Source organism: Apteryx rowi, unplaced genomic scaffold, assembly GCF_003343035.1.
Source record: "Apteryx rowi isolate R43461 unplaced genomic scaffold, aptRow1 scaffold_30, whole genome shotgun sequence".
NCBI lineage: Eukaryota > Metazoa > Chordata > Aves > Apterygiformes > Apterygidae > Apteryx > Apteryx rowi.
In genome coordinates, this window is record NW_020449419.1 from 1,634,777 (window position 1) to 1,653,963 (window position 19,187).

Consider the following 19,187-nt stretch of genomic DNA (forward strand, 5'->3'; position numbering starts at 1 on the left):
GCTGCGCCGCGCCCGCTCCGGAGGGCGTCACGCGTGACCCGGCGCTCGGGGTATAAGAGCGCATCCGTGCTGCCAGGCACCTGGCCGAGGAGCGGGCTCGGAGGCGGCGGGCACCGACCGGAGCGGGCGCCAAGGCAGCGGAGCGCCTGCAGGTCCGGCCGCGCACGGCTGCGCTTTGCTCTTTGCGCAGGGGTTTGCTCCCATTAAATGCAGCTCGCCGGTTCTCTCCAGTACCGCGGGCTTGCGTCTGTCCGCATGGATGCGTGCTAGTGCCGGACAGTCGGCCGTGCTTCGGGGGGGGGGGGGAGTTCGTCCCTTCTGGGGCAGCGAGGCTCTGCAAACAGGTAGGACTGGTTCTGCGGAGCGGACTGATCTGTGCAGGGCCAGCTCGTCCGCGCGCTGTGCTGATGCTGCTGCACCTGGACTTTGCACAGCGAGAATCATTTCTGTGTCGTCAGTTAGTTTTGTTCTGGTGCTTTGTTTTAAACTCCACGCTGCTTCTTTCATCAGGTAGCAACGGGACGAAATATTTGTGCTGGTGAGCCTCTTATATAACTTACAAAAGGGAACGTAGATGAGGATAAGAAGTGCGTAGAGCTGAATGCTGAGAACTGAGAGGAAAAAGTATATATGCAGTGTAAAAGAGCTTAAAGACAAGTATTTAAACGTGGGGAGTTACTATAGTTAGAACACTAGTTGAAGTCTGACATAATCAAAATACAGATGCATCTTTTTCAGTGCATTTAACAGAATGCATAGGCTTAGACCGTAATGTCAGTATATGTGAAGATGTTCAGATATTTGTGTGATGAATACATTAGAAATAAGCGTAATGCATTGTTGTTGTTCAGATGCTTTAAGTGTTACTTGCAAGTTAAGCGTAGCACTGACTTGAGATTATAATTAGAAGAGTGACTGGAAAACAATTAGAAATTTAAATGAAATCTAATTTAAAATGAAGGACGTTACAGTTTTGGCTGGTACTGTCTTAGTTTGTACCAGTGCCTTGCAAAACTGGAATAGTTGAGTGTTAATCACACACTGATTCTGCTGACAACAGCTTTCTTTGCAGCCATGTGCTGTTCACAGAAAACAGCATACTTAACAAGGCTCTAGTTGCACAAATAAACTGAAAACACTCATTTCACTACTGTCTTTCTCAAGATTCCCTTTGCCACAGATTAATACAAGTTTCTGTGCTGGGGGCTAGTGTTTCTATCATATTCATGTTCTTTAGGTCAATTTTTTTTGTGCTCTCCTGTCATCTTTAGGTCAGGTTTTAACATATATAGAAAAAGAGCTTAGCATTGTGATAAAACTGGTTGTATATAAGAAAATAGCCAGACACCACTGTCTTTCCACATTAAAACTGTTATTGTTCGGTTTGTTCTTTAGTCCAAGACCTAGCTTTGTTTTTTGTGTTTTTTTTAAAGACTTTAATCAAACAGCCCTCTTCCTCTGATTCTTATTCACAGTGAGTACAACTCACTGAAAAGCTTTGTCCGACTAAACTTCCAGTTGATATCTAATTCTTTATGCTTTATTTCTCCACTTCTGTTTCTCTGAAGTGAGTAGATTTCCTGGGAGTCCAACACAGCATCCCTATGTTGTGTGAACAGTAAGATTTGTGAAATGATTCCCACCTAAATCTTAAATCCGTAATTGTCTGTCTCTTTCCGGGACCATACTTCTTAAAGTTTTCCTTGTTGGTCCAGGAAAAAAAAAAACAAATCAGAAAACTCTCTGTGTGAACTAGTTCTTTTTTTTTTTTTTTTTGATGATCAGGTGTATCTTCTGTACAGTCTGTGTCCTCCTTCCTGAATAGAGATAGAAAATAGTATAAGAAACTTTGGACCCCTGCCAAGTAGATGCACAGATGAGATCTCCATACAGGCAGTGATGGGAGTAGTGGAGATTTGGTTCCTACTGTCAACTCTCGTGCTTGTTGCTAAATATTTATACTACAACTTACCCTGTTCAGGAAAGCATTAAATAAATAATGTACTAGTAAAAAGGTATATTGATATCCATGGTCACAACAGCAGCTTGGTTCACTGGGACTCCTTTAACCACGTATCGTAGCTGAGGGAACAGGATCCTCGCCCAGGACCTTCAGCTCCTGTGCTCTCTTCAGGAGGACTTAATGCCTTCACGGAAGTTAGAAAATATGCCTTGTTTTAGGTAATAGATACCCAGTGATGTGAGTAAAGGAGCAACCTGCAAAAAAGGGAAGGAAAGACGAGGCCTTGGCTGCTCTTAAAAACAAACTCTGGGACTTCACAGATCTGTTTTTCACTTCGAGGATGATTTCTGCAAGGAAAATGATGGTGAATTTCAGTTTGTGTTTAGCAATTACAGATTGTAAATTGTTTGATGTATTTAGAAAATAGGGATATTTTTGCTATCTAAAACCTGTCATTTTAACTGAAAAATGCAGAAAATGTCTGCAGTGCAAAATAGGAGACTTCAGGATGTGGAAGGTCAGATCTTTTGCTGGCATAAGTTGACAGAGCTCTGTTAAAGTCAGTGAAGCTATGCAGACTTGCAGCAGATGAGAAGCTGATCCAGATTGGGTTTTTTTTTTAGTATTTCTATTAGAAAAGACCTAAGACTACAAGACTTTTTTTCCTCTCCGTTAAATGTCTGGAATTGCAGAACTGAATTAACTTAGTTGTCTTTATGTCAAATGTTAGAGCTTCAGTATAATGGAAATCAATATAACAGCTAAAATGTGTTTGTTTTTTAAAGATTACCTTTTAAACAAATATGAGTTGGGATTATTCCCCATCTGTTTCTGTTATTTTACTGTTTTTCTGAATTATTTCTTTTTTTGTCTTTGTGGAAGTGCCCCTTTATTGAAGCTGTTACACATTTTCACCATTTTTACTACAGTCAGGGACAAAACAAGCCAAGTGATACTTATTTAATGCAAGGAGAGCTGCATATGTACAGTGACTATATGTATATAATTTAGATATTTTATGTAGAAAGGAGAGGACCCCTTTTGAATAATTTTAAGGATTATTATTGTAGGAAAGTACCTGTAAGCAGCTTTTTAATGCTTTGCTACTTTAAGGCATGGCATGATTTTTGTATATGCCTGCTGTCACCCTTGCATCTAATCTAATCAAGGGAAACATAAACATTTGCTCTGACATTTGAGGACGTAAATCAGAACTTATATTTATAACTGGAACGTGTGTAACATGATAACATTTATAACTGAAAATACTGTATTTTGAAGGTCTGTCAGTATGTTAAAACCTTGTAAATGATTCCTAAAAGGACCTAGAATAGTCAAAGTTTATTTTATGTTTGTAGGCAATGTTTTTGTTATTTTGGGGCCCAAGGCTGCTGTCAGCTGTTGATGAATTGAGGGAGAGTCAGTATTTCTCCACTGAGATAACTTGATTACTTCTGAAGTTCCTCTGAAAGGATATTAAAAAGAAGTAAGTTAGTGTGAAGATACCAATTTTCCACAGTTGTTTTTACTGTTGCAGCAGTGCTTTTGCTAAAAACTTTTACTTTGCTTCTCTCTTTCTGCAGATAGAATTGCCACGTGAAGCTACGCTTGTAAGAGAGCTGAAGGATTCTAGGTCATCTTCTGTAAGTATCTAAGTAACATTTAGGTGTATCTATGAACTGGAACTGGCTTTTTTCATGTCTCTATAGTAACTGTTCCTAAAAACTTTGTACAGAAGCTTTTTGTAAGTATTCAATATAAATTCTTAAAAAGTGCCCATGCTAAGAGTACAGGGAACTTGAATGAAAGTTCTGTTATTGTCTACTCATTTACACCGTATACCTTTGTAAAACAGTCATTTTTTTCCATTCCAATTACAAGTTCAAGAATTCTGTCTCCTTGGGGTTGTAAATCAAACAGACAGTGAGACTTGTTTCTTTTTTCTGCTTTGCCTCTTGGGATCTCCTAGAGCAGAACTTCTACTGCAGCACTCTTAATGCGTAAGCTGTAGTGTGTGAAGCTAGTCCTTAAGAGCATGTCGTAAAGTAAACAGGGTGAAATCTTATCTGCCTCTATCTTACAGGGTAAAGGAAATAAAATTGTTGAGAATGTCTTAGTGGCAGAGCCAGGAACAGAAAGAACATGGGTTCTATGATCCTCAGTTGAGCAGATTGCTTGCTACAGAGAGGGAAGGCAGCTTAGTTGTGTGCACAGGGACTCTCAATGTATGACTGGAACCATCCTAACTCCAAAGCAGTTTGTCCAGAAAACTTTTAAATTCTTTGCTAAATGTTATTTAAGTCCCAGTCCCTACATTCACAGACTAGTCTTGAGAGGGTGTCAGGACAGTCAGTTATTAAAAGCCATCTGTGTGGATGACAGATCTTGCCTTCCAAAGGAGTAGATGGCATTTTAGGAACAGGGCAAAAGTCTAATGATGTTTGGGGACGGGCGTGTAGCTGAGCTTTGGGTGATGTATGCAAACTGTGCAGAGAGCAGACACTGAAACAGCTTATAGGAGACCTGCATGTGCGTACATGCGTGTATGTGTGTGTAATACCATCATGGCTTGGCATACAAACCACACCTGTATACAATTTTAGAGCTCATCTGGCTGACTAATGCATACAAAGTCATTTTGGAGGCATCACTCCTCTACACTTCATCTTGTTCACAGAGAAGAGTACTGATTGGTTACTACTTCCATAGTGTGAGCTTCTCTCTTCTCTTGGCCTGCCCCTCCCAGAGTACACTGTCTGATGGCAGATACCTTGTTAAACCTTGTAAGGTACTCTGCTGAGAGATGAGAATAGAACTAAGTACAGATTTTTTTCTTGACCTTGAGTTAATATTTTTATATTTATGATTTTTTTCAATTTTTTTAATTTACGTTATTTTTTGTGGTCATTTTATATTTTGTGCCTTTTCTTGTCCTTTGAGCTTATACAATTCACTCAGGATAGCCAAGGCGCTTAACAGCTGGTGGCCACATGGTTCTTTGTTGAACAATGATGTATATTAATGCCTGAGATCTTTGTAAAGCCTATTTAACACTTGGAAAATGAGAAGTTCTCCTTTTCAGTAATATAATACTGAGGTATGTATGACTTACTAATGCCTCATGTACTGTTCCTGTGTTATGCAGAAGACGTAAAAGTACGGAATGGTAATATTATTTTCACTGCTGTATACTGTGTTGTATATATTGCTTGAAGATTGGTTGGCAATAAGCCTCTGTTTAAATGTGTACTTCTCTGTACAGCTCACTTGTATTAGCAAACCTAGCTCAGTCATATTTCTAATGCTGTGTTCTATTTGTTTCTTGTTTTGTTTGCACAGGATCTGCGTGTACATCTACATTCATCTTACACGATGGTATTTCGGAAACCACCAGATGGTGGCTGGGGCTGGGTGATCGTTGTCGTTTCCTTCTTTACTCAGTTCTTGTGTTACGGATCACCGCTGGCGGTGGGAGTCTTGTATGTAGAATGGCTGGATGCTTTTGGAGAAGGGAAAGGCAAGACTGCTTGGGTTGGATCGCTAGCAAATGGAATCGGATTGCTTGCCAGTAAGTGTAGATGCAGTATATATCTTAAAATGTAATGTTTTCTTTATAATAGATGCTTTGGTCTGTGGGTGCTTTTGGAATTATACTGAAGACAGCTGCAAATGAGGAAGGTGAATGAGGACACTGCATTTTTGTCTTAGGTCAAGATGGCTTAAGAGCAATTACATTAATAGTTCTACTATACATAATATGAAAAATACAATGGTAAAAGAGCAATAAAAATATTACCCTCAGAAAATCTGAAATTATTCTATTTGAATAAGAAATATCAAACTCTCTCTGAGAAATGGAACCATAATTTTGTTGTTATTGAGTTTCTTTTTTTTTTTTTAATGAGGCTTTGGGACTAATTTTTGCATTAGTATCTTTAAAATCAAAGCAACTGTTAGCCTAAAGTGTCACAAGTTTTTGAAAAGGAAAAAGGAAAGGTCAATTAATAAACTAGTTACTCCTTTTTAAGCTCCAGAAATAAAACTGCCGGTTAGGGTGGGTAAGGGCTCTTTTTCACTGTTTTAAGAAAAAAAACTCCCTTTGAAGCCTAGAAAGTTATGTATAACAGTGACATTAAGTAAAACAACTTTACTGGGAGCTTTTCTTCAGTAAGAAGTTGTTGCTTGAAGAGGAACAGCAGGGTTTGGGGGAAGTAAAACACCACTTTGGAAGTCCATAGATCCATTTTGTTGTTGTTGTTTTAATATTGAACATGGATATTGTACAGGGTAATACCACTAGCTTCTGCTGGTCAAAGAGTCACCATGGAAACCATTATCTTTATACTGAATCTGGCAAAAGTTTAATTGTCTGTCAGGAGAGAAATTTCTATGGGCAAAAGCAATTAAGTAACTTAATGGACAAAATCCAGTTCTAGATTCTGAGGAAATCTCTCCTTAAAAGAGAGTTGCCATTCAAATGGTGATGCAGAACTGAATAAAGACCTGTTGCTTTCTATGACTGTATAGCTGGGGAAATGCTGGTGTTACACTCATGTTAGGGATTTATATCACTAGACAGAACAGAAATGGGCAAAGGCAGTGGGTCGCTAACCGCAAGAAAGCAGTCTTCAGTCCCAGGATGTAAATGGACACAGGAATGCAGGTTGCTCTTCCATCATACTCAGCGCATACTCCTTTCCTATTTTAGGGACATTAATGCATGTGCCTTAAAGAATTAAGACCTAAATGAATTTGACTGAGAGAAGGAAGTGAAGGAAAAGGCTGAACAAGATAGTTACTGAAGAAAAACTAGGCAGAAGGGTATTGCCAGAGGAGGGGTGAAGAAAAACCTTCTCTCTGGAGACTAAAAGTCTCTGGCTCACAGCTGTTTGTCAGTCACTCCTCTGGAAAGAGCCTCAGCCCGTTTTCTACTATGTCAACACCATACTAGTTTCCAGATTTTAATTCCCTCTGCCTAGCTGCTGTAATTGTCCATATTGTGCTTTATAACGAATGCAACTTCTGTGACTGTTTAATACAAATAAAAAGTGTTATTGTAATTCATTTTGGTATAGAGTAATTAAATCACTTGAAATTTTGACAAGGAATGGGAGGAATTCTGTCCGTCAGAGTGTGTTTATTCTTTCAGTTTGGAATTAGAAAGCACTTGGCTTAATGATCATTTCTATTTTATAAGGCCATCAAAGAAAAGCACACTGAGGACCTCTTTTTTTTTTTTTTTTTTTTTTTGCATCGATCAGAGGGTTGACTGAAAACAAAATATATGTTCCCTGCTGTACCTGAAATGAAAGACCTACTGTCTTGTCAAGCTGGCATCTGACCCTAATAACTCTACTTAATACTCTTTGGAGTGACACTGTTAGTATCGTAACCACTACCTAAGACTAGACTGCCCTTCACATGTTAGAATTTCTTGGCTTTTTGGTACACTACTATACCTCTGGAAAACTCCCCAAGCCTCCTTAAATAGAAATATTTAAAACTTGCACTCTGGAATTGATACAAACCTAGTAATAATAATGATTACTGGTTGATTTGGGTGGACATAGTAGGAAATAGGGGGAAAATCCTGTTTCTTTCTCATATGAAATCATTTTTTTTGAGAGAATAAATTTTACCTCTTTGATGATAAAAGCTTTCTATTGCAAATAAGGAGGAAGTTCCTCCTTATGGAGGGAACTTCGCAAAGACTAAAAGAATGGAATTGATGCTCTTTAATACGCGTGTCTATGAGAAGGATGGTTAACTTGCAAAGAAATGAGCAACTGTACCATATCTTCTGTGCCCTCTATGTGAGAGATCTGTTCCTCTCCCTTCACAGTGCAAGAAGCATACGTGGTGTAAGAGTCACTGAGAAGCTCATAGGATTGCTTTCATGCTGGCTTAAAAGTAATATGAAAGAGTGTAATTCCCTAAATGTATTTTCATTTAATAGCAGCTCATTTAAGAGCTGTAAGTACTACTAGAAAGCACATGAAAAGATATGGTTCTTAAATTTTTTTATTTGTTAGAAATGCTTTGCTCTCCTATCACTTAAAAATTCAAAGGCCTTCAATAGATTAGTGTTCTTAATTTGTATAGGGTACAGTTTCAGCCTAGTTCATGAAACATGTAATCTCTTACAGACTTTGTTTTTCATGCTGTTTTCAAAGCAGGTCTTTTTCAGACCTAGTCACTAGTTTAAAGAGTGCATATGTTTTAGTGCAAAACATTGACATAACATATTGCAGTCATGAATACCAAAAAAGAGAACCAGTTTCTGTTATCATTTCTGCTATTGCAGGTTCCAGTATTATAGGCAAGATGGGACTCTTGTGTGTTGTAGCCTGTTAAGTAGATGGTCAGACTAAGTGAATTTTTCTAAATTACCATATTTTCATATGTGTGAAATGTACTTCAATTTAACAGTCTCCCCAAACAAGCTGATTTCCACGGCAATATTGCACATGAATGAATGAATGAATGGTGGTAATAGAAGGACAGCTTTACCACAAACCCTTTCAGTGGTCGCCCTGCCTCTTACTGTTCCTAACTTGACTTTTCTACTAGTTGTTGTTTCTTCCCTTCTCCTCCTTGTTTTGGTTTTCAATGTCTGATACAGTTGTCCAAAGACATGTACTTTTCAAGTATTCATACTTTTAAAACGATCCAGATTGCATGGAGAAATTATTGTAATTCTCATTTGAATTATAACGTGTTTGTTGTATTTTTCATCTCTTACAACTCTTCTTGGGAGTTATTTCCCTCCTTAAAAGTATGTAATCTTATGATTGAAGTTATTCAGTTTTAATTTCAGCTGATGGGCGATATTATCTTTAAGTGGTGTGTTTTGAAGCATCCCAGAAGAAAAGTGTTGTGTGTGTCTAGAGACTGCAATCAAATTATTTCTAAATTTTCTTTTACGCCTGTAGCTTAATAGAGTATCTTTCCTCTTGATCCAGGAGTCCTCCAATCCTTTAGTTACCTTTCAGGCTCTTCTGTGAGCCTTCTCCAACTTAACATCACCTTTCTGATGCTGTCAAGGCCAGACTGGAGAAACAATGGCAGTTATGGTGGGTTTGCAACTATGTATAGCAAGTAATAGAACCTCTTTTTTCCTACAGGAGATTTTTCTCCTTGACAGAGCTGAAAAATCACATTAGATCTTCTGCAACTGTGGGAGGCAAGTCCAGTGACTTTGCTAATCAGTACTGTAATTACACCAAAAAGAAAAATATGTCTTTTTATGTATGCCATATGGCTCAGAAAAAAGTTTCTGTATATCTTCTCCACTTCCCTCCATAACTGTAGTCTTAAACATTTTTTACAAGTGGCTGATGCTGGTAAGTCCTTTTACATTTGCTGAATTGGTGTCCTTTCTACAGTGTTTACTTCTGACTTGTGTGAGAGCTAAACTTAGATTTGAGACATAGAAACCCAGTACAGCTCCTTGTTTATTGAGATGAGTTTCCTAGTAGGCTGTGTTCCATTTCTGTCCTCTCGCCTGTAAAGCAGGCAGGGTTGCTAAGGCTAATGTTCTGCCGTAAGCTAGGGAGCTCATCGGCTGGAAAAGGGATTGGGCCAGGGGTCTGGTGGATCGTTGCTGTGCAGGATGATGTTAGTTATAACTCACTGTGATGTGACCTTATGGTGTATTGAAGAAAAGTGGCTAAAAACAGAAAGGAAAGCATCAATGTCGTTGTACAGGGTAGTGTTGAGACCTCCTCTGTGATACTAGGTATCATTCTGGTTAATACTCTTCAGGCTATAATAGGTGAGGCAGATGGCTCCCAGGATGATGTAGGGGAATTGAGCCTGCCATATAGGAGGAAATTAAAAGGGCTTAACATGTTTAGCCTAGTTGTTTTACCAGGCCTGAGGAGAATATTTATTATGTTCTTGGAAGTCCTGTGTTTCTCCTACACCAAGTGTTCTTAATTTTACATCCATTTGGAGCTCAAAATTAAATTAGATCCATGTTATACTCGTTAAAACCAAAACAGACAAAGACCTTGGCATCTCTAATTGGCACCACAGCTGTTTATAGTAAAAGCTGATTTCACAGTATTTGGCATTGCAGGATACACCAGCAATAGGTCTCCCATTCCCCTTTATTAATGGAGAAAGAACACAGGGAAGATTTTTTTTCTTGAAAGGCATGTCTTAATAAACTAACATGGTAAGTGTTTTTGCTGTTCTGAGGCATTTAGTATTAAATGTCTAAAAAGCATAGTTTTGTGTTTTCAAGCAGTATTTTTACAACTCTGTAAAAGACCTTTCCAGCATTTATAGATTTTTGGACAAAAGTCTTACATGTATACAGCTCCCACTGTAATCTATGGAAGCTATACATAGTTTGTGGAGGGGGGGAGAAGACAGCAGAAGGAAGGAGGGGGGGTTCTCCTAAAGAAGTAGTTTCTCCAAATAGGGCCCCAGTTCGTTCAATATCTTTGTCAGAAAGGAGCAGTCTTTTCAATTAGTCAGAACTGGATTGCTCTCCAGTGTAAAAAGTTTTTTATGATCTAATACTCTTGCCCAAAGTACAAAGACTTGGAGATTTTTCTTTATTACTAACTGGTTTTAGCAATGCCTTCAATATGCAAAAATTTTCTTTTGTTATGTCCAGTGGATTTTGCATATAGACGATGAGTATTGCATCGACTCTACAGTTTCTGCAGGCTCGGACAGATACCAGCAAGTAGGATGGGTCAGATTAATGCACGTGATAAGAAAAAGAACTCAGTTTTCCAGTATTGTTTGTTTAGTAAATGGTCTCGTGTGTGTATGAGCTGAAGGAGGGAGGACCCTAGAAATGAGAGAGTGGAGGAAGAGAATATTAGTTTGCACAAAGTTCTCTCTCCATGTGAGAAGATGAAGCAAGAGAGTGTTGGTTCTTGATATCCATAAAAGAAAAATATAGTGAAATTGCAGACTGAAGCATCGTCTTCACAAGGAATGTGTCTACAGAGGTCAGAAGATCCATGGTAGTTATAAAATTCTTGTGTGGGAGCAGATGGCTTGTTTTCACATCTCGCGAAGGACTGACTGTAACATCCAGGTCTCACTGAGGGTAAAGTCTTTTATTTCTTAAAAAAACCCTAAGGAAAATATCTATGTACAGCTGAACCTTCCCAGGAGTTCTTCCTCTTTGATCTCTCTGCATCAAGGTCTGCTGTGAGAGCCTGTCCTTCTTTCTGTTGATTCTTTCCATCTGGTCTAGGGAGCCCCTTGACCACTTCCCTGCAGAACCTGGTATTTGTATTATCTGGCTGCTGAGCCTTACACGGTCATGTGCAGAACAACACTGGTGTTCCTGTGCTGACTTTTAAACCTCTGAGAAAAATACAGTTTTCTTCCTAGAGTTAGCTGCCATTCAGATAAACTGGGTTGATATCCCTTCTGACAGATTTTGTTCTAGTTCTAAAATACATGGTTTGGAAGGAAAAAAGCCCTAGGGATTTTTTGTATCAGAGGTAAATATTTATAAATATCTTCAAATATCATGCTAATACCAGTGATAAATCTTGGAGTTGTTTAGCAAACTGAAGAAAATACTGTCTTAAAAGACACTTTCTATGCTTCCTATTGAGGAAGGCCACTGGGATTTTATTTTATCTTGGTCGAAACTGCAGTGAGAAATGTGTTATCAGTGGAAGGATCTTTCTGAAATACTATCAACTTAAAAACCCTTATACTGCCTGAAGAGCCATTTTCTTTGAGAAAGTAAGAGTCCATTTTGAACAAAGTCCACAGGGCAGGAATTCACAGAGCAAGTCTGTCTCACTCTGGGAAAGTTGGATGTTTGACCAGATTTAACTGCCCTGAACCCATTGTGCTTGAATTATTTGTAGAGAATAACATGTTTGTGTACAGTAAACTCCTGTAAAAATGCCATGGCAATAATCAAAGGTGCTGTGTCTGTTAGGAAAAAATGCGAGCTCTTTAGGAAATAGAGACGAAAGGCAAAGAGGCAGGAAAAGGGACAAAGTTGCTACATATTGCAGTGTTCTCTTTTGTGACTTTTTTTTTTTTATGGTATGATGAAGGGAATGTGAAAGTAGAGCCTTGGGTGTAGGGAAAGACAGAGCTGTTTTTCCTCTCATCCCCGAGACCTGTAATAACTATTGTAATAGTTATTTTGGTGTTTCTTCTTACAAATGGGGCCGTTGCTGAGCTGCCAAATCTCTTGCTGTGTGAGATGACACATTAATACTGATCTTATTGGAGCAGGTTCTTTAGTTTTGTGCAGGTTCTTTTCCTTGAAGACAGAGCAAAAAGATCTTTGTACCTTCTGCGCTTTTGATGGTGTTCCAGAGGAGAGCACTGCTGTCAAGAGTGTGAAGACAAGTTCTTCAGCTCTGTGTCACCTTCGTTCTGCCTTGGGACTGGAGGGTCCTGCCTTACTGCAGATCCTCTAGCGCAAGCAGTGCAATCTCTAGCAGTACCACCACAGGCTGGGTGGAGATCTTCTGAAAGAAGAATGTGTAAAAATGTAGAGAGCAGATGGAAGGGACTTCCTACTACCCTGTTTTAGCAGGGTAGTAGGCAAGAAATAAAGGATAAAAATAGAGCTAATTCCTCTCCCTAATTCAATTATGTTATCACTGCCTAACATTTTTTTTAGTGTRGAAGGATTTTTTATGCAATACAGATTCAATCCTTTGTTTATTTTTAAAATCCTGTGGTTTTAAGAAACATACCATCTAATTTGCCAGTTCTAGTAATTAATTCTAAGAATCAACAACAATCTAACACTTTCAGCTTTTGTTCTCAGCAAGTTACTCTGCAGTTCTGGCCAACTTTCATCTCCACAGTGTGCTGTTTCTTGAGAAGCAGCAAGTGCTTACCTCTCCCTTTCTTATATTTTCCAAAATTCAGATGAACCCAACTTCTCCAGCAAATTTTTCTTGTTTCTTCTTTAGCTCTTACTCCTTACCTGGAAAAACCCTAATTCAAACTCTTCTTTAAATTCCCTAAACAAATGGCTCTTGTGTGGGGCAAAGGTTTTGACCTGCCTTGTATTTGAGGATTGATTCACCTGCAAACAAATCTGTGCTCCTGCCTGCCAGAACTGCTTGTCCCATGGCTGGTAACCACATGAAAACCTTGCCTACATTCCCAGCTGCTTGCTCCTGTCTGCAAACCTGGGCAAGCACCGTCATCAGTTCCAAGTGTTGTTCACCTTATATCACCCCTCTGGGCTCACCTCCCATCTGTCGGGAATCTTAGATATGTGTGAGTCAGGGAGGACCAATAACAAATGGCAAACTCCTAAGATACTGCTTTTGCAGGTGAYGTTGACCATGGAAGGTCTTTGTATCAATGTGAGTGAGATCCAAATGTTGTGAGTTTTTTTTTGTCTTTTAAATAATCTCATTCATCTTCGTATTAAAATTCTAAGTTCGTAGTTGGGCAAGTTTAGGATCTCAAGGCTAATATGTAAGTCTGTTTATGAACTTTTGGAATTGAAGCATTTCAGATAAGAGATTTTTCTTTGCAAACCAAGTACTTTGTTAGTTACTTATTTATGCAGGACACCAAACTTGCACACTGCTTCAGATTAAAAGGTGTATTCCAGATCCCACAACTGAAAATAAGTGCTTGTTCTACAACTGCTGCAAGTGAAAAATTGATTGAGTAGAGGTAGAGTAGGAACATTACCAGCAATCTGCTCTTGTATGAAAAACTAACCAACCAAGAAATATTGGGGGGTAGGGAGAGGGAGAAACCTCTTCCAAATTTCATAAACCTTACTCTGGATGTTCTCAAGAAATACCTTTAATTTTCTGTAGTTTTACTATAAACACCAAGATAGGTGGTAAAACACTTACTTATTTAGTAAAATACTGAAAGGCAGGTATTTAATTCCCTACAGAATCAGGGAAGATCCTTTGTCTTTACCTGTTATGTCAGCAGATACTTTCTCTGTATAAGCACCAGGTGGCATTGTGACTGTGATTATGAGCAGAAGTTAATATTTTCCATTTCAGTTTTATAAATCTCACCTTATATCAGGATTACTACAGATGTTGTCTTTTCTGCAACACACTTTTGGGGGTCTGCCTATCACGAAGTATCTGTTTGGTTAAAATTTGGCTGGTGATCTACCCTTTTTGCTACCTTTCTAAAAACTTTGTGTAAATCCGGAGGTTTATAATAACTATTTTATAGTCCAGTATATACATACTATCCTCTGTTTAACAAATGTTTTTTTTTTCTCTCTCTTCCTCTCATCCCTGGTACAATTTAGTGTTCTCAATGTCAGATTTGCATTGATGAGCAAAATTCTTGAGAACCTGATCTTGTATGTTTTTATGACTTACTGTTCTTAAGAATCATGTAAAAGTGAATGTCCTGAATTGTTATTTTTAATATAATTATATTTTGAAAAAATTATTGCAAAGAACATTTCCATAGACTGAGATTTTTTAAAACTCGTAGTGCTGCTATTTATAAGTAATATTTTCCGTGTTTTTTGTCTAGGTCCTGTCTGCAGTATATGCGTATCATCTTTTGGAGCACGACCAGTTGCAATCTTCAGTGGCTTTATGGTGGCTGGGGGCCTCATGATGAGTAGTTTTGCACCTAATATATACTTTTTGTATCTTTCATATGGGATCGTTGTTGGTAAGAAGCACCTCCCCTTCATACAGAGACTTATTCTGTATTGTTTTGAGTCTTGGTTTATGAATCTGGAAAAGGAAGCTGTTTCACAGACACAGTTATAGACACTGGCACTTGAGTTGTCAAGGAGTATCTAACTTCTGGTGGGGGGCACAGGCAGACTTTTACAGTGTAGTGAAAGATGAAGGCTATGCATATGTCTGTCAGTGTTTGAAAACAGTTTGTCCTCTGTTGACACAGATGGTTCTTTGAGATGGAAGAACTGAGATTTTACCTGCTTGATTCCCCCTTATGTCTTCTGCAGCCATGAAGTGCTAATCTTAAAGGAATAAAATTTCTTTAGGAATGTTGTCATGTACTCATTCTAATTTGATAAATTAGAGATCATTAAGGAGAGGTATTGTTCTTTACGTAACTGGATTGAACTTAAAACACTATGCTAAAGGCATGAAAATGCTGTTTTCTGAGTAGGTGGTGCTCTGCCTCTCTGTTGTGCAGTTGGCTGCTGTGGGTGGTTTAAAGGCTGCAATTAACTGTGTCAGGAATCCGGACACCTCGCTGGCCAGCAAGGAGCAGCAGTGTGTGTTAGCTCGGGCACAATGCCATGTGGGCGCAGCTGTACTGTTTTCCAGGGCCAGCCCTTGGACGGAAAGCTGTATAACTGCTTTCGCATAGCACAGAGCCTGAGCTAGTGAACTCCTCAAACCTGAGCCAGCTCCACACAGATTCTGAGACTGGGAATGGTCGGGGAGGGGGAAGGTGGGACAGTGCAGGAGGGGGACAACACTGTCTTATCTGGGGAATAAATGGGGGCATTCCATTTCCCAGAGTATGGTGCACATTTTATTCCTAACTTTTTTTTTAAGGGCTTGGATGTGGCCTTTTATATACTGCAACAGTTACCATCACTTGCCACTATTTTGACAAACGCAGAGGCCTTGCACTTGGTCTGATTTCAACAGGTATGGCTTTTAATTTTCAGTCTTTTTGACTTTTCAGCTCTGACAGATGCTACTATCATTACCTTGACAATAAAAATCAGGTGTATATTTTGCTCAGTTACTTCTCAAAGTACTTCTAAAGTCAAAACGTCAGTAGCAATGAACATATACCAACAGGCTTCAGATAAAATAGTAACTGCATTTTCAGGTGTATGGTGTGGGTTATCTATACAGACAGGAAAAGGAGATGCACCAAAATGAAAGCAAATTCATCAGCACCGTGGGCTGCGTGCAGGTCTTGTGTAATACCAGGGGAAAGCTGCTACAGAGCCCTATTCTCCCTCTTCTAATTCAGACAAGGTCAGAGGTGAGAGAGAGACCGAAAATGCAGGTGGCATAAATGCTGGATTGTCATAATCCCATGTTAGTTGTGCTTTTTAAGAAGTAGTTGAATTTTGGGCTTACATTTTTTGTTTCCTATCTAAAAGGAGACTAAAGTCTAAAAACTTAGGTTGTGAGCTGTCTTTTACACAGAGAGTAATTGCTAACTTAATGGACTAAGTGGGAGTAGTTAAGGAAGCAAATTGTTGTGCCTGGCTTTCTGTGTCGTATGGTGTCTCTCCTCTGATCCCTTTTCTGAAGTTGCTGTTAGTGAAGCGAGTTCTGGTCAGTAYGGTCAGTGCTTCAGGATATCAATGCCTGATCCACGTAGTGGAATAAAGGGAGATTTCTGCTGAAGTGTTCCTTGAACTTTGCTGGGATTGCAGGTAGTCTTCCTCAAGGGCTGATCTTATTGAGCCTTGGTTAGTTTTAGTACATGGAAGACAAAACAAGTCTAAATTTTATAATTATTTTTCCCTGCATTTAACACTCAAGTATATAAATGATTTTAATAAAACCTAGGGACAGTCTTCAGTAAATCATTTTGCATTCAAGTTTGTCTTTAAATTGATTTGAAAAAACAATGCTCTGTATTCATGAGTTGAAATCCATTCATTACAATGGGCCTGTGCTCACTTTAGCCATGAGCTGGAAATGTTAAAGCTTGTTATTGGTGAATGAAGTTCTCAGCTCTTCTGATTAAACTGATCTTATTTTCCTTTTATAGGCTCAAGTGTTGGACTCTTTATATATGCAGCATTGCAAAGAGAGCTTATTGATCTATATGGACTAGATGGCTGTCTGCTAATAGTTGGTGCACTGTCTTTAAATATATTAGCATGTGGCAGTCTGATGAGACCATTGGAGTCATCTGATTCCCCTTCACCAGAAAAAATATGCGTAGACAAAGTCCCAGATCAATATTTCATTTATCATGAAAAAGAAAAGACTGTTGAAGAAAATATAAGCATCCTTGAAAAGGGCTACATTGATGAAAAATGTGTGAACAATGTGCCTGATTACAAACAGGATAGCATTTTAAATAAGAATGTGTTAACTCCCATAAATGTAAATGAGAAAGACACTTATAAAAAGAAAGTTGTAGAACAGACAAACTTCTGCAAGCAACTTGCCAAAAGGAAGTGGCAGCTCTATCTGAACTACTGGGAAGAAACTGTGGTTCTTTTTAAGAACAAAGTATTTTCAGCTCTCTTTGTTGCCATCTTGCTCTTTGACATTGGTGGATTTCCTCCTTCACTGCTCATGGAAGATGTAGCAAGAAGTGCAAACGTCAGCGAAGATGACTATCATGTGCCCCTTATTTCCATTATAGGCATTATGACTGCTGTTGGCAAACTTACTTTAGGAATACTGGCAGATTTTAAATGGGTTAATACTTTATATCTATATGTATCTACCTTAATAATGACTGGAGTGGCCTTGTTTGCAATTCCATTTGCTAAAAGTTACCTTACATTAGCGATGCTTTCTGGGATTTTGGGTTTTCTGACTGGAAACTGGTCAATTTTTCCATATGTAACCACAAAGACTGTAGGAATTGAGAAGCTGACACATGCATACGGGATATTAATGTTCTTTGCTGGACTTGGAAATAGCCTCGGACCACCTATTGTAGGTAAGGTCAAGTTAGATATTATAAAATTCCAATGAGCTTGTCAGGACCAGACAATTAGTTTGCATGCAAGTAGTTCTAGTTGGTCCTAATAACAATGGAAAGATGAAATCAAAATCTTAGAAAAGATTGCTTTTCTTGAGCTGGGCAAGCTGGCTGTGTTCTGTTTTCTTCTTTGATGGAAAGCACATTTCATGTCTAAGTGTACAAAGTGCATTTTAGATTTGGCCTTTTATTTTCATGGCGTTTCTCTACCTTGCAGTGCTGTGTTACATTTAACTCTTCACTGATGCTCTTCTCTTTTATTTTCACCCTTCAGGTTGGTTTTACGACTGGACACAGGAATATGACACTGCATTCTATTTCAGTGGCTTTTGTGTTTTACTTGGTGGATTTCTTTTGCTGTTGGCAGCATTACCCTGCTGGAATGCCTGTACCAATCAGAGCTCAAAGCTGCCTCCAAATACTTACTCCTACAAAGTTGCATCTAGCGCTTAGATGACAACTGGAAAACACTTCATCCTCTTTTATATTATATAACAAAATATTTTAGTAATTTTTCATTTATTTATGAAGTCCAAAAATGCTCTTCCACTAGAAAAATTCCATTGTTGCTTGATGTTCCATCCCTTTTTTTTTTTTTTTTTTAAAGAACAGTCTTATTTTGTCTACTATGCACTGTGTTTTCAGCCTTTGTCTACTGTAATTTCCTTTCACCCTGTAATGGGTATATTCTGCTGTATTATCAGCTGTATTTTTTTTAAGGGGGGGAGGGGGACAAAGACTTTGAAACAAAAATAAAGGCCTGATCCTTATAGGAGAAGGATGGCATTACTGTCACCTTTTATAGGTCTTTAAGTTGCACAATCAGACTTTACAAAACAAAAATTTGCCTTATTAGAATGTAATACTGCGGTGAGGTGCTTGTAATATCACGCTTAGGTTAACTTTTTTTTTTTTTAAAGTTTCTACAATTTAAAATGAAGTGCCAATGCAGGGGGGAAGAAGAGGGGGAACAAAACCAACCTTACGTTACATAACTGAAGTGAACTTTATGATGAAAGTAAAGATTCTTACTACCACTGAAACTAAGAGCTATGTTTATAAGTTTTGCACATTTTGTGAAGTCTGTTTATAAAACTGTTGAACCAAAATCTTTTAAACCAAGGAATAAATATGATTGTTGAAACCATGTAAAGAAATGCTTACTTGGTTATGCAAGTTCATAATCTTTAGATTGGAACTGGAGATCTCCCGTTACAGATGCTCATGGAAGCCCACGAGTGGGTGTTCCTAAGCATTTGCAAGTCACCCACAGGCTGGCAGTGGTGGGGGGCCTCTGTTGCTGCACAGCTCCAGTTTAGTAGGTTGGACTTGTTGGAAAGAACTTGTGCTTAATAGTAGAGATATCAACAAGGTAGATTTGATTAAAAAAAGGAATAATATGATAACAATGTCATCTCGGCTCTGTCATTTTTTGGAATGGGCGTAGCTAGGAGAGGCATTTGCAAAGCAAGCAAGGAAGTGGTGAGGAGGGAAGGGATAACTGAAGAGGCACAGGGTGAAGCTGAATGGAAAGAGTTGCAATGCTCAAACACCAAGCAGGCAAATAAAGAGAAAGCCCCTGAAACTCACTGCCCAGATA

At 38.7% G+C, this 19,187-nt stretch overlaps 1 protein-coding gene across 2 annotated transcripts in view; it reads left to right on the forward strand.

Moving 5' to 3' along the window:
• Positions 1-18,800, forward strand: part of SLC16A9 (solute carrier family 16 member 9) — a 20,742-nt gene extending 1,942 nt beyond the window's left edge. Inside the window, exons 2-7 of one of the 2 annotated variants that reach the window (XM_026069955.1) lie at positions 3,547-3,606; positions 5,303-5,531; positions 14,447-14,590; positions 15,454-15,549; positions 16,637-17,545; positions 17,862-18,800. In XM_026069955.1, the coding sequence (XP_025925740.1) occupies positions 3,547-3,606; positions 5,303-5,531; positions 14,447-14,590; positions 15,454-15,549; positions 16,637-17,545; positions 17,862-18,040 (1,617 nt within the window). In that variant the 3' untranslated portion in view covers positions 18,041-18,800. The remainder of the gene's footprint in view (positions 1-3,546; positions 3,607-5,302; positions 5,532-14,446; positions 14,591-15,453; positions 15,550-16,636; positions 17,546-17,861) is intronic. The other variant, XM_026069956.1, reaches the window with a different exon arrangement.
• Positions 18,801-19,187: the final 387 nt, after the last annotated feature.